The 11,009-nt window shown below is 40.0% G+C and overlaps 1 protein-coding gene across 3 annotated transcripts; it reads left to right on the plus strand.

The window, feature by feature from the left end:
- Positions 1-475: 475 nt before the first annotated feature.
- On the plus strand, positions 476-8,805 carry LOC121616575 (soluble scavenger receptor cysteine-rich domain-containing protein SSC5D-like). 3 transcript variants are annotated; one of them, XM_041951401.1, is made up of 17 exons: positions 476-711; positions 1,337-1,441; positions 1,522-1,655; positions 1,776-1,810; positions 1,900-1,985; positions 3,096-3,129; positions 3,219-3,286; positions 3,381-3,403; positions 3,733-3,806; positions 3,898-3,965; positions 4,088-4,095; positions 4,596-4,699; positions 4,778-4,830; positions 5,336-5,495; positions 6,020-6,373; positions 6,464-6,535; positions 7,309-8,805. In XM_041951401.1, exons 1-17 carry the CDS (start codon positions 595-597, stop codon positions 7,383-7,385), a joined length of 1,572 nt encoding a protein of 523 aa, XP_041807335.1. In that variant the 5' UTR covers positions 476-594; the 3' UTR covers positions 7,386-8,805. The 3 variants fall into 3 exon arrangements, with proteins under 3 accessions (XP_041807335.1, XP_041807334.1, XP_041807336.1); XM_041951400.1 differs by having other exon boundaries at positions 477-711; positions 3,207-3,286; XM_041951402.1 differs by having other exon boundaries at positions 477-711; positions 3,117-3,129; positions 3,207-3,286.
- The last annotated feature ends 2,204 nt before the right edge of the window (positions 8,806-11,009 follow it).

The following is an 11,009-nucleotide window of genomic DNA, read 5'->3' on the forward strand; positions in this document are numbered from 1 at the left end:
ACGTGCCATGGATTTTGGTCGGTGGCTCCCCAAAAAATGCCTTCAGTAGCTGGGATTCTGCTGGGCTACTTACATTTATAACCGCGGTATTTCTAAATATAAGATAAGATAAGATAGACTTCATGCCCAGCTGGGAGAAATTAGGTATTACAGGCAGCAGGTAATAGAATTTGGGAAAAAAATACAGAATAAAAAATAAAACTGACTATATATATGTATATATGTTCATTTTATACAAAGGATTGTATAAAAGAAAAATATGTAAAAATATATATTGCCGGTATATATATATTGTCAGTTCTAATTATGTTGTATGGAAAACATAATATAGCATAATATTACATGCAAAAATCTACTATTTTCAGGACGCGTGTTTTGCTCCCACTAACCTGAACTAACCTGCGGGAGTTGGAGAGGCGGACGGGGGATATCCGGGATGGAACCTGGCAACCACCAGGCTTCGGCCTGGGCGGTGAGAGTACAATAGGAAGGCGCTCAGTTGCAGTGTAACGGCTCAAATGAGTATTTGACTTGACTGTGGCGTCGCCTGAACGTAGTTGAACACTTTAGCCTGAGTTTTTGTGGCGGTGATCGATGGAAATGAGCCGCAGGCACGAAGTGTCCTGCGTGCTGTGTCATCTGTCCGTGGAGACGAAGACGACCGGAGCGTTATCGACTAAAGATCAAGTGACGGCTCATGAGAACTGTTTGGTAAACATCAGCTTTATCTCTCATTCGCTGTCTGCAGCGGGGACAGAGGCAGAAACCGAACCGGGACTGTCAGTAAACTTGTTCCACATCTGCCTCTGCAAACACGGAGGCGGGGGAAAGACAGGCGTGATTATTTAACAGCATTAGTTACTCAAACAACTTGTGTGAGTTTATAAAATACAGTGCGTGCTTATAGATTAAAAGTCATAAAACGCAGCTCCTTTGCGATTAATTGATTAATCAATTGGCCGACAGAAAATTGATCGTGCGTGATTTAAAAAAAAAAATACTATTAATTAATAAAATGCTCAATTATCATAATCATCAGTATTTGCAGCCCTGATGGAGACGCTGTTTCTGAATGACCAGTGATGTATTATGGCTTGGCTGTGTCAGCTGACCTGTTTGCCAACACTGATGAGGTGTGTGTGCGGATAGTGTATAAGCTCGGATCATTTATTGTCAGTATACTTGCAGCTTGAGACTTCCTGTCTGCATGATGATACAGATGTTCAGTAAGGCCTTCATACCTGTTTCTTCCTGCTCCTCCAGTGAATCACCTGAATGTGTATGTTTGAACCACAGTGTTGTGCAAAGCCTCACACATGCTGTCTCTGTTTCACAGTACTTCTCCTCGGGTATTTATTGCCGGCACTCTCCACAGTTTGACGATCTGTTTGGTTTCTCTGTGGAGGATGTGATGGAAGAGGTGAAACGAGGGAGCAAGCTGGTAAAGATCATTCACATTTTCGTCAATCGTGTGCCGGAAGCTTTTCTTTTAGTCCCGTCCCTCTGTTGGTTTCGCACTAGATGTGTCGCAAATGTAAGAAAAAGGGCGCCACTGCTGGGTGTGAGGTCAAACGCTGCAAGAAGTCCTACCACTACCCGTGCGCTGTTCAAGACGGAGCTGAGACTGTTGAGAACACACAAACGGGAGTATATGGGTCAGTCCAACACAAGTGTTCGCCTGCATGTCTAGAAAAGAGGCGTATATTCCAAAGTTATTGGCAGAGACATCTGTTTACTCGCAGTTGAGAATGTAAAACTGTCTTTTCATGCTCCAGGCTGTTCTGCCGCGACCACAATCAACAAACAAACGGTGAGCTGGGATCTCCTCCCTGTCCTTCCGTGAACTGGTTTTCAGCGTGTGACCTTTCATGCGAGTGAATTTCTCTTTTTCATTTCCAGGAGGCAGCAATCCTGTAAATGGATGCGGCCATTCATCAACGAAGCCCCAAACTTCCAGAGCTCCCAGTGAAGCCGGCCCGTCGAAGGTTTGACTGATGGAGCGCTCTCTTACAAAGGCTTAAAGGACCAGTGTGTGAGACTCAGGGGGCTCTATTGGCAGAAATGGAATATAATATTCAGTAGTGTTTTCATTATAACCTCTAAAATACCACATAGGTTTGAGCCATTCCAATATTTATTTTTTTTTTTTGCACATTACATCCATAAGAGGGAAAACCAGCACGAAAGACTTGAATATTATTTCAACATAAACGTCCATTAAAAGATCTACATACCTACAAATTACAAAATAAATAAATAGGATTTTTCCCCCCACATTTGAATATGAATTTTACAATCAAATGCATGAATTTCTTTAACAATTCGAATATAAATTCGATTTAGAAAATTTGTTGACGGGACTAGTGTATAATCACCTGAAAATAAGATTTGTTGTGCTTTCGTCACCTCCGTATGAACTCTGTATATCTACTGAGGCAACGGGTCCTCTTCCCCAGTACCCCATTAGAATGGAAAAAACGAACGCTGGCTCTAGAGAGCGCCTTTCACATGGCCGCCGTAGGTTGTCCTACATGCTTGGAGAGGGAGGGGTGAGGCGAGGGGTATTCAGCTGGTTGCTGTCTGCACTGCTAGAAGCCACTAAATCCTACACACTGGTCCTTTAAGGCAAATCACTGAGTACTGCAAACTAAACAGAGCATGTTTGGGGGACTGTTTTCAGGGCTGGATTTGTGCTGTAATGAGTCTTTACTGATGGTGTATGTGTTCATGATAATAAGTTACCACTTATTTCCACAAATAAACACTTGTTAATAGGATCGACGAATTATTGATTATTGTTTTTTCTGCAGGATTTTAATGCTGCAGATGTTTTTTTTTTTAATGTCTGTGTTTATTTGTGGAAGTGAGTGGTTACTTTGTTTTTCTGTAACAGTTCAAGTTGAAATCATGCAGTGGTGAAAGGCTTTATGGCCTCAGACTCATTTTGCCGAGGTGACGCGAGGAATTGTCAGCCCGGAAAGTTTGTCTAATGACATTATTATGTAAGTATGTTCACCGTATTTGTTTATACGTCTGTAACTAAATATTTCTGTGCTTCTAATCCGCTCCTCAATGTCCGATCACGCTGTGACAAGCCTGCCTCTTCATCACATAAGGGGAACAGAAACGGTAAGTCCTGCTCAGAGCGCGTGTGTGTCCGCGTGTCTGCTGATGTTTTTCTTCTGAAACGTCTTTCTACTCAACAGGTGATCCTACAGCAGCTGGCCCGTCTGCACACAGCAGTGACTCCAGCTTATCCAGCAGCACGAAGCGCTCATCCTGCAAGGTGCACATTTCATTCAGAGTCCGTTTTTTAACATTATTTCCTTTCTTTCAATGGCCCGGTGGTTTTAATCACTCTTCTTCTGCTTTCGAAACAGAGACGGTTCAGCTTCAGTGACAGGTAAGAGTGCCATTATTTGTGTGCTGAATTTGGTTGGTCTTTATGTTTTGGATTTTTTATTTAATTGTTTTGAAACATTTGTGAAAAGTCAGCAGCCTCTCGTGCTTTCAGCCATCATTACAGTACAAAGTAAAAGACTAAAGTCTAAAATGGAAAAAAGCCTAATAATCACAATACTCAAATCATTTATATCAACAGGAATAAAAATACAAATACATAGATATATATATTTATAGTATATATTTGCTTTCCATTTACATGTCATTCACATGCCAGTTTACACGTCACATTTGCCATAATGCCAATCAGATCTCTCTCCTCTGTCACAGACAGGACGAGAGCTCGTCTAAACGTCGATCTGGACACTTGAAAAGGATAATATCAGACAGTTCTTCAGATTCAGGTCAACTCACTTACAATGCATGAGGGAGTGTAACCTATGTGGGTTTAATCCTCTTGTATGAAGCAGTTAACAGACTCATTTGATTTTGCAGATATGGAAATATTTGCCCCTTTAGAGTCTGATTTAGAGGAAAGTGCAAACTCTCTTCCAGGGTCCCAAGTAAGTCTCACCTCTGATTATTACTCAGCAACATCATCATTAGAGGCTGAAGCTGATCAATAATCTAACCTTCACCTCTCTCCTCTTTCATTTTTTTTCCCTCCTTCTCAATGGTGCCTCAGTTGATCAGGTGAGATTGATCCTCTGTGATCAACTAAAACTCACTTTATTTCTGCAGTCTTTACAGTGGGTGATCATTTCTGCACTAGGTACTGTGTGACCTTAAAGAACCACCAAGATATTGTAAAGCCATGTAATAAATAGCTTTGCAATAAAAATGTACCAACATGAAAAACAGGTTTAGTTGAAGCAGCTACTTTAGTTTTTAGGGTGTTGATTCATGTCTGGTATGCTTTGTAGTTTGTGGTGGTGGTGTGCTGTATTGCATTAAGTTGAAAGATGTTGCTATTTTTTTGGTCACCTTAACTACTGTACTACACTTAACTAAAACAGGTTAACGTATAGATTAGTCAATTATCATGGATTGAATAACTAAGATAATCCTCCGGGGGAAATTCAGGTTTTACAGCCGCAAAAGAACAGAAATAAGTACAGATAAATAAAGACATTTAAAAAATAACTAATTATAAGCATATATAATAACAGTAGAGGATCATTTTCTCCACTCAGTCCCCCTGAGTCCACCTCAGGTCCCACTGTGTCCACCCCAGGTTTCACTGAGTCCACTTCTGGTCCCACTGTGTCCACCCCAGGTTTCACTGGGTCCGCCTCAGGTAGGCCGTCACAGCAGAGTCAGTGTATATAAAGAAGACTGTAAGACATACAGTAACTTACAAACTCCTGCCCCACAGAGAATCAGCGGGAGAATGAGAGCAACGATGGAAATGAAGATGAAGATGAAGCAGTGAGTTGTTAAAACCCTGATTCCGAAAAAGTCAGATCAGTTGTTCACAAGCAAGGATGGAGCGAGGTTTCACCACTGTGTGGACACGTGATTGTATGAAGGATGTTACTACATTGGCTCAGGAACACTTCATAAAACTATTGTAAACACATTTTTTTTTTCGTTTTACGCAGCATCCTTACTGTTTTAGAATCGAGGTTGTGCGTATTGCATCATCAAAGTGTCTGTTTTTCATTAACAGCTACATTCTCATCTCCATACTATTTTAACATCACAGCAGGTCTTGTAATTCCTCATGTAGTCCTGCAGCAGATCTGGGCTTTCTCTCTGATAGTCACAGTTAATCCAGGGTTTCTTGAAACAAATTTGAATTAGTTTTCCCTCAGAAGGATACAGAATCCCAGAATCTGTAGACTTTTTATAAGTGATTCACATATTTCATATATATATCACTGCTAGCAGAAAAGTATGAACTCATCTGGCATCTGTGTTTGCTTCCTCTCAGGATGCTGAGTCACAGAGTCTGCTGCCTCCTGTGGAGAACAGCACGGACTTTCAGCCGCTGTCAGTGGCGAATGTTGCACAGGCAACTCAGACGGGATCGACTTTATATTCCAGTGTGATTGTGGTGAAGGTGGAGGAGATGGCAAAGAGAGACGGTGAAGGTAAATTTGGTCTTATAGGATGGATTTTAATTGATTTGAACTCTTATCTTTGCCAATAAAACTGCATGCAGAGTCCATTTGATGAGCTCCTGCTCTCCTATTGTTTCACAGATAGGTCTGTATGTTGGTGTTAGCATGTTTGCATCAGATTAGCGAAAACATTTTTGACTTGCAATTACACACAATAGTCACATTTCACACTGGGCTGAGAAAAGGCAGCAAAGAAGAAGAAGAAACACTTCATAATTGTGACTAATTATTGCTGGGGGTGGGCTGTTTACTGTATGGCCTCGAGATGTAATCAAAATCACTGACGAAAACAGGTTCAAATCGTAAAATAAACTGCGTCTTGACTGGTTGGTGGAGGCGTACAACAAACAGGTAAACAGCACCTGTCTGCTGAGCTCACGGAGATGCTGTTGTTGCTAGAAGTTTGCAAATGACTCAAAAATGAAACTATTGTCGCTGACGCCAAGCGATGGTATGAAAACTGTGGTAACACATGGAGCTGTCTCTTTTCTCAGGGTCCAGTCCTGAGCAGAGTCCCGTCCACAGTCCTGATCAACACACCGCTGGGCCCTCTGTCCCACAGCAGAGCTCTGAAGGTCCCCCTGCCTCTCCTGACCCCACCACAACCCGCGCCGTCACCAGCTCGACCAGTTCCCCAGCTCCACCCGATGAGACCATCTGTGTATCCCTCCTCTCCTCCCCTGCCTCTCCTGCATCGCTCCCCTCAGAGCCGGAGCCCGTCATCCACTCCACCAGCTTCTGGAAAAGCTGCAACGCAGCCGGATGCACACAAGCCATCTTCACTGATTTCATTAATACGATGAACAATATCTCAAGCAGGATCAAGTCAGACCAGGCCAGCCAGGAGGGTGAGGGAGGATACGAGATACTCACCTCTCTGTCTCCCCCGGTTTGTTTTTAAACACAGGAACATAAAGCTCTCTCTCTTCTCTCCACAGATTATGATCTTGCACTAACAGTGATGGAGGCTTCTGGGAAACTGGCAGAGTTTGTGACCAAGCAGCAGGAAGGTGAAGTAAACTCTTAGCAGTGTGACTTTAGGGATGGCAAAGTTGGTCGGTCCCTCAGTTACACACTTTGGCAAGTAGTCAACTGCAAATTGAGTTTGTCCGGCGCTGAAGGTTTCAGGCTGGCGAATTCAAAGGAAAGTGGCACAGCTGAAAACTGTTGCGTGTTTGAAGTCATGCAATACGTATTTTAATGCTTCTGTTTTTAGAAGAACAAAATATGGTCACTGCTGACTGACCACTGCGACAGTCGAAGTCGTATCTGGCATCAAGCCGTAAACTCTGCAGCACCATTTTATCAGAAACATGAGCTCAACACAGCAAATTCCTACCAACTATGTTGAAATGGCAAATGAGTGTTGACAATTGAATCTAATGTAGTCAAAGGAGTTAAAAGTATGTTGATCTAATCGCTGATCTTTTTGGATATTAAACTACTAATGAAAAAGCAGAAGACTACGAAAGCCCAAAATGTTCAAAATGAATTATGAAATGAATATTATCTGAATATATTGTGTAAAATATATAAATGAACCAATAATTCTCAAGTCATTATTCTGAAATATTTCATCATTCATTTTCATTCATTTCAACAACTTTGTTGGTTATTATTTTAATTTCATTACTTCCAGCAGTAGTGGCATTTAGCAGTGAGGTTGCAGACTGCGACCAACTGAATATCCCTCCCTTGTTTTAAGATGTACAATTTCAACATTTCCATTTTTATTGTAATGAAACTGCAATGATTTCTAAACAACAACATGTTGTTTTTACAGAGTTACAAAGGAAACAAGAGGAGCTGCAAAAGGCAGCAGAGGCGATGAAGGAGGTCGTCTCAGCACTGAGGAGATGAGTCCAACAGGAGCTACTGTACAAATCAAATTGCTCTTTTTTAACATTTTATACAACCAGTATATTTCTATATTTTTTATTGATTATGCCACAATATTTAAGGCAATGGAAAGGGCTGGATGTGGAAATACATTGAACTGAAAAAAGGTTCGGGAAAATGGGTTTCATTTCAAAACCAGCACAGAACATGAAGAATCTGACAGAGTATTTGTCTTGAAAATGTTCCACATCCAACCCTATGAAATTAACCATGTTTACCTGAATCATTTTAGATGTGTAGGTAGTGTATGCATAAGAGTTTGTTCCTGTTTATTGTGTTGGAATGTGAAGTTGTATCACTAACCTTGTCTTCAGGTTTTGTTTATTTGTGAGTGGTCCTTGTTCCTGAAACTGCTTGTATTTACAGTGACTCCTCTGCCTTTTATCACTTGAATTGTTGGCAGTTACTGCTCAAACTTACCTGATGCCCCATTTTGGGACTAAGTCTGATTTACAGTAAACGTGTTAAATCAAGACTTAATATCAAACTGGTATAAAAAGTACAGAGCAGCTGAAATACTGCTGCAGTTTACAGTTGGGTGTTTTTAATGAATTTTCAGGGCCTGGAGGAGTCCAGAAGAGTCTGTTGTTGCTGTGTGTTTAGTCTTCTTGTTCATGAATACATTTCATAAGTGTTACAGAGTTAACTGATAAATGTTTATATGAAGCCAAAATGTTGTAATGCTTGAAATTTAATTTGGGAAAATGTAGTTCAGTATTTTCCAATTTTTATGAAGAGTTTCAGAGAAACACTTCCAGACTGTTCGCTATAGCTTGATGAATCACTATAGCTAGCTAGCGATAATTAGCGCTAACGATAACTAGCGCTAGCTAGCTAGCGATAGGTAACTAGCAATAACGAGCGCCAGCTAGCTAGCATTAATTAGAGCTAGCTAGCTATAACGATAACTAGCGCTAGCTAGCTACCGATAACTAGCGCTAGCGATAACTATAGATAGATAGTGAAGACATTAATGCTCTACATGAAAGTTTGCTTCTGTGTGGGAGTATTTATTGAGGAAATAAACTAATGTAGATATCAAGTATTTCTGAATTACTATGAATACATCTTTCTGTAGATAGCCTACAGATGTTGTATTCATTCTAAACCACATACATATTTGAAATATAGATTTTTAATCTTTGATATATTCAGGGAGCTCATAGTAAAACTCATTCTCCATCAGCAGTGGCATCCGTCGTTCCCCATCATGTCATAGCACAAGCAATGCTGTATGCTTTCAGCCAATCTTACAGCAAGAACATGAACAGGAGTCAGGTAATAACTTTATAGCCATGAAAAAAGCCACATTCAGAGCGAAAAGCAGCAACTCCAGCCCCCTTCACTCTCCACAAAAGTACAGAAGAAAATGGGAAAAAAATGAAGCTGCACTGCTACCACATTCTCTGGTTTAAATAGCCCATTTATATTATTTTATATTAGGCCTATTATATTAATATTCTTACAGTAATTTTTAAACTGTTTGCCATACATGTAGACATGCTGATTTGCAATAAAGTTGAAGTGGCCCCTTAATTTTTTTTTCCAGAGCTGTAAATGCACACACACATGATCTTTATGAAGTAACAAACTTTTACATACACATTTATCCATTTAATATGTTATAAAGATAGTAACATACCATTTAAAGACTTTGGTCCTACTTAAGACAGGCTGTATCTAATGAAAATATTTTTTAGGTTATCTGTCTCACCAATAATGACATTTTTTTTCTTGTTTTTTTGAAAATCAAAAAGTTTTGAAATACATGTTGGTATCATGACAGCACTAGTAGATATTGATACATATACCACGATTTGATAATCTGGATAATAATTTTACTGAAATATGCCAATTCATCTGATTGGCTACAGACACTTCCCTGTTGAAAAAAAAAATGCATTTGTGGCTCAAGACACAGCAGGGGAGTCTCTCCCATTAACTCCCATTAATTAAAAGTATGTAGATTGTCCCTTGAAGTGACCTTCAATTATGTTTTAACTAGTTAAAACAAGGGAGAGAAAAATTGAACTGAAATTGTGACTACTGAATGTTTAGTATAGATCAATGTTTCTCAAGCCTGGTCCTGGAGTACCACTGCCCTGCATGTTTTAGATGTTTCTGTGCTCCAACACACCTGATTCAAATGCTCAGCTTGTTACTGGGCTCTGCTGAGGCCTGATAACGAGCCATTCGTTTGAATCAGGTGTGCTGGAGCAGGGATACATCTAAAACATGCAGGGCAGCGGTACTCCAGGACCAGGCTTGAGAAACAGTGGTATAGATAACACCAGCAGCCCCCTCGTGCCACTGTCAAAATTTCGGCGGCGCCAGAATTGTCTAGTAAATCCTGTGCTTGACATATCAAACTGGTTTGTAGAGGTGTGTTGAAGTGAGGGCTTCTGAGGCAACAAAAGAAATGCTTTTGTTTTGATAATGTTGTTTAGATAGATAGATAGATAGATAGATACTTTATTCATCTCCGAAGAGAAATTTGCAGTTCCAGCAGCTCAAAGATGGACACACAAGGGCATGCAAAAAAGAGCAAGAACTACTTTCAAGTAATGAAAAAAATACAATACAAAATAACAATATAAGAAAAAATAGTGAAGTAAAAATAAAGAACTAGGCTATCCAGGATAAACGTCTTAATGAAAGTGTACAGCAGCATACTTGGTAAAATGATAAATATGAATAATGTTGGGGGAGCATTTGACTGTGCAATACATCACACTTCGCAGAATCAGACCTGGTTCATTTACACTGGCTGCAAAAAGAAAGCTGACAGATTGTATAGAAGTCTATGAGAAAATGTACGTCTCACTTGGTTTATTAGCTCAGGAAACAGTTTCCTAAATGGGTTTATTGTCTCAATCAATGTGTTAAAATCTCATTCAATGCAGAATGATGATTATTTTGTAAAATATGGTCCCATTTAAAAAAAAAAGACAATAAAGCAGGATATGCCTTAGGGCGTGCCTATCTTGTGATTAACAAGTCCCTACCACAGCAAGCTCAATCAGGATAGAGGCATACCAATCTGTATTCATGGCACAGTGTACATTTAAATAGCTGGTTTTTGGGTGTTGTCCATGTTTTCATCCTAGAATGTTGACCCTTTCGGGGGTGTGCCCAGGTGGCCATGAAATCTGACTGGCCGCCCAGAAAAGCCACATCAAATAATTTGTTCCAATAATTTCATGACGTATGACTTCAAGTCCAATTGGAAAAGATCTCCACTAGCTCCTACTGAGTTGTTATGATTTGAGGTACAACAGTGAAGCAACTTTTACAGATTCCAAGGCATTATTGTAGAATTTCTGTTACTCTAGCTTACGGATTTAATGCAGTCTTTTATTGGTGGCAGTACTTAATATTGCAAATAATTCAATGAAAAAAAAACAAGCAATTGATTATGCTTTTTCAAAGAGAGATGTAGAGTTTAGAAATGGAAAAACAAGCAAGAGGATATGCAGGTATGCTGTGTAAAATTAAGTGATATCATACACAATCACAATTGATTGCCTCACTGATCAGAGTATTCCTCTACAACATTACCTTTAAGATGTCCTTAATATCATCCAG

The sequence above is a fragment of the Chelmon rostratus genome, chromosome 13, assembly GCF_017976325.1.
Source record: "Chelmon rostratus isolate fCheRos1 chromosome 13, fCheRos1.pri, whole genome shotgun sequence".
NCBI lineage: Eukaryota > Metazoa > Chordata > Actinopteri > Chaetodontiformes > Chaetodontidae > Chelmon > Chelmon rostratus.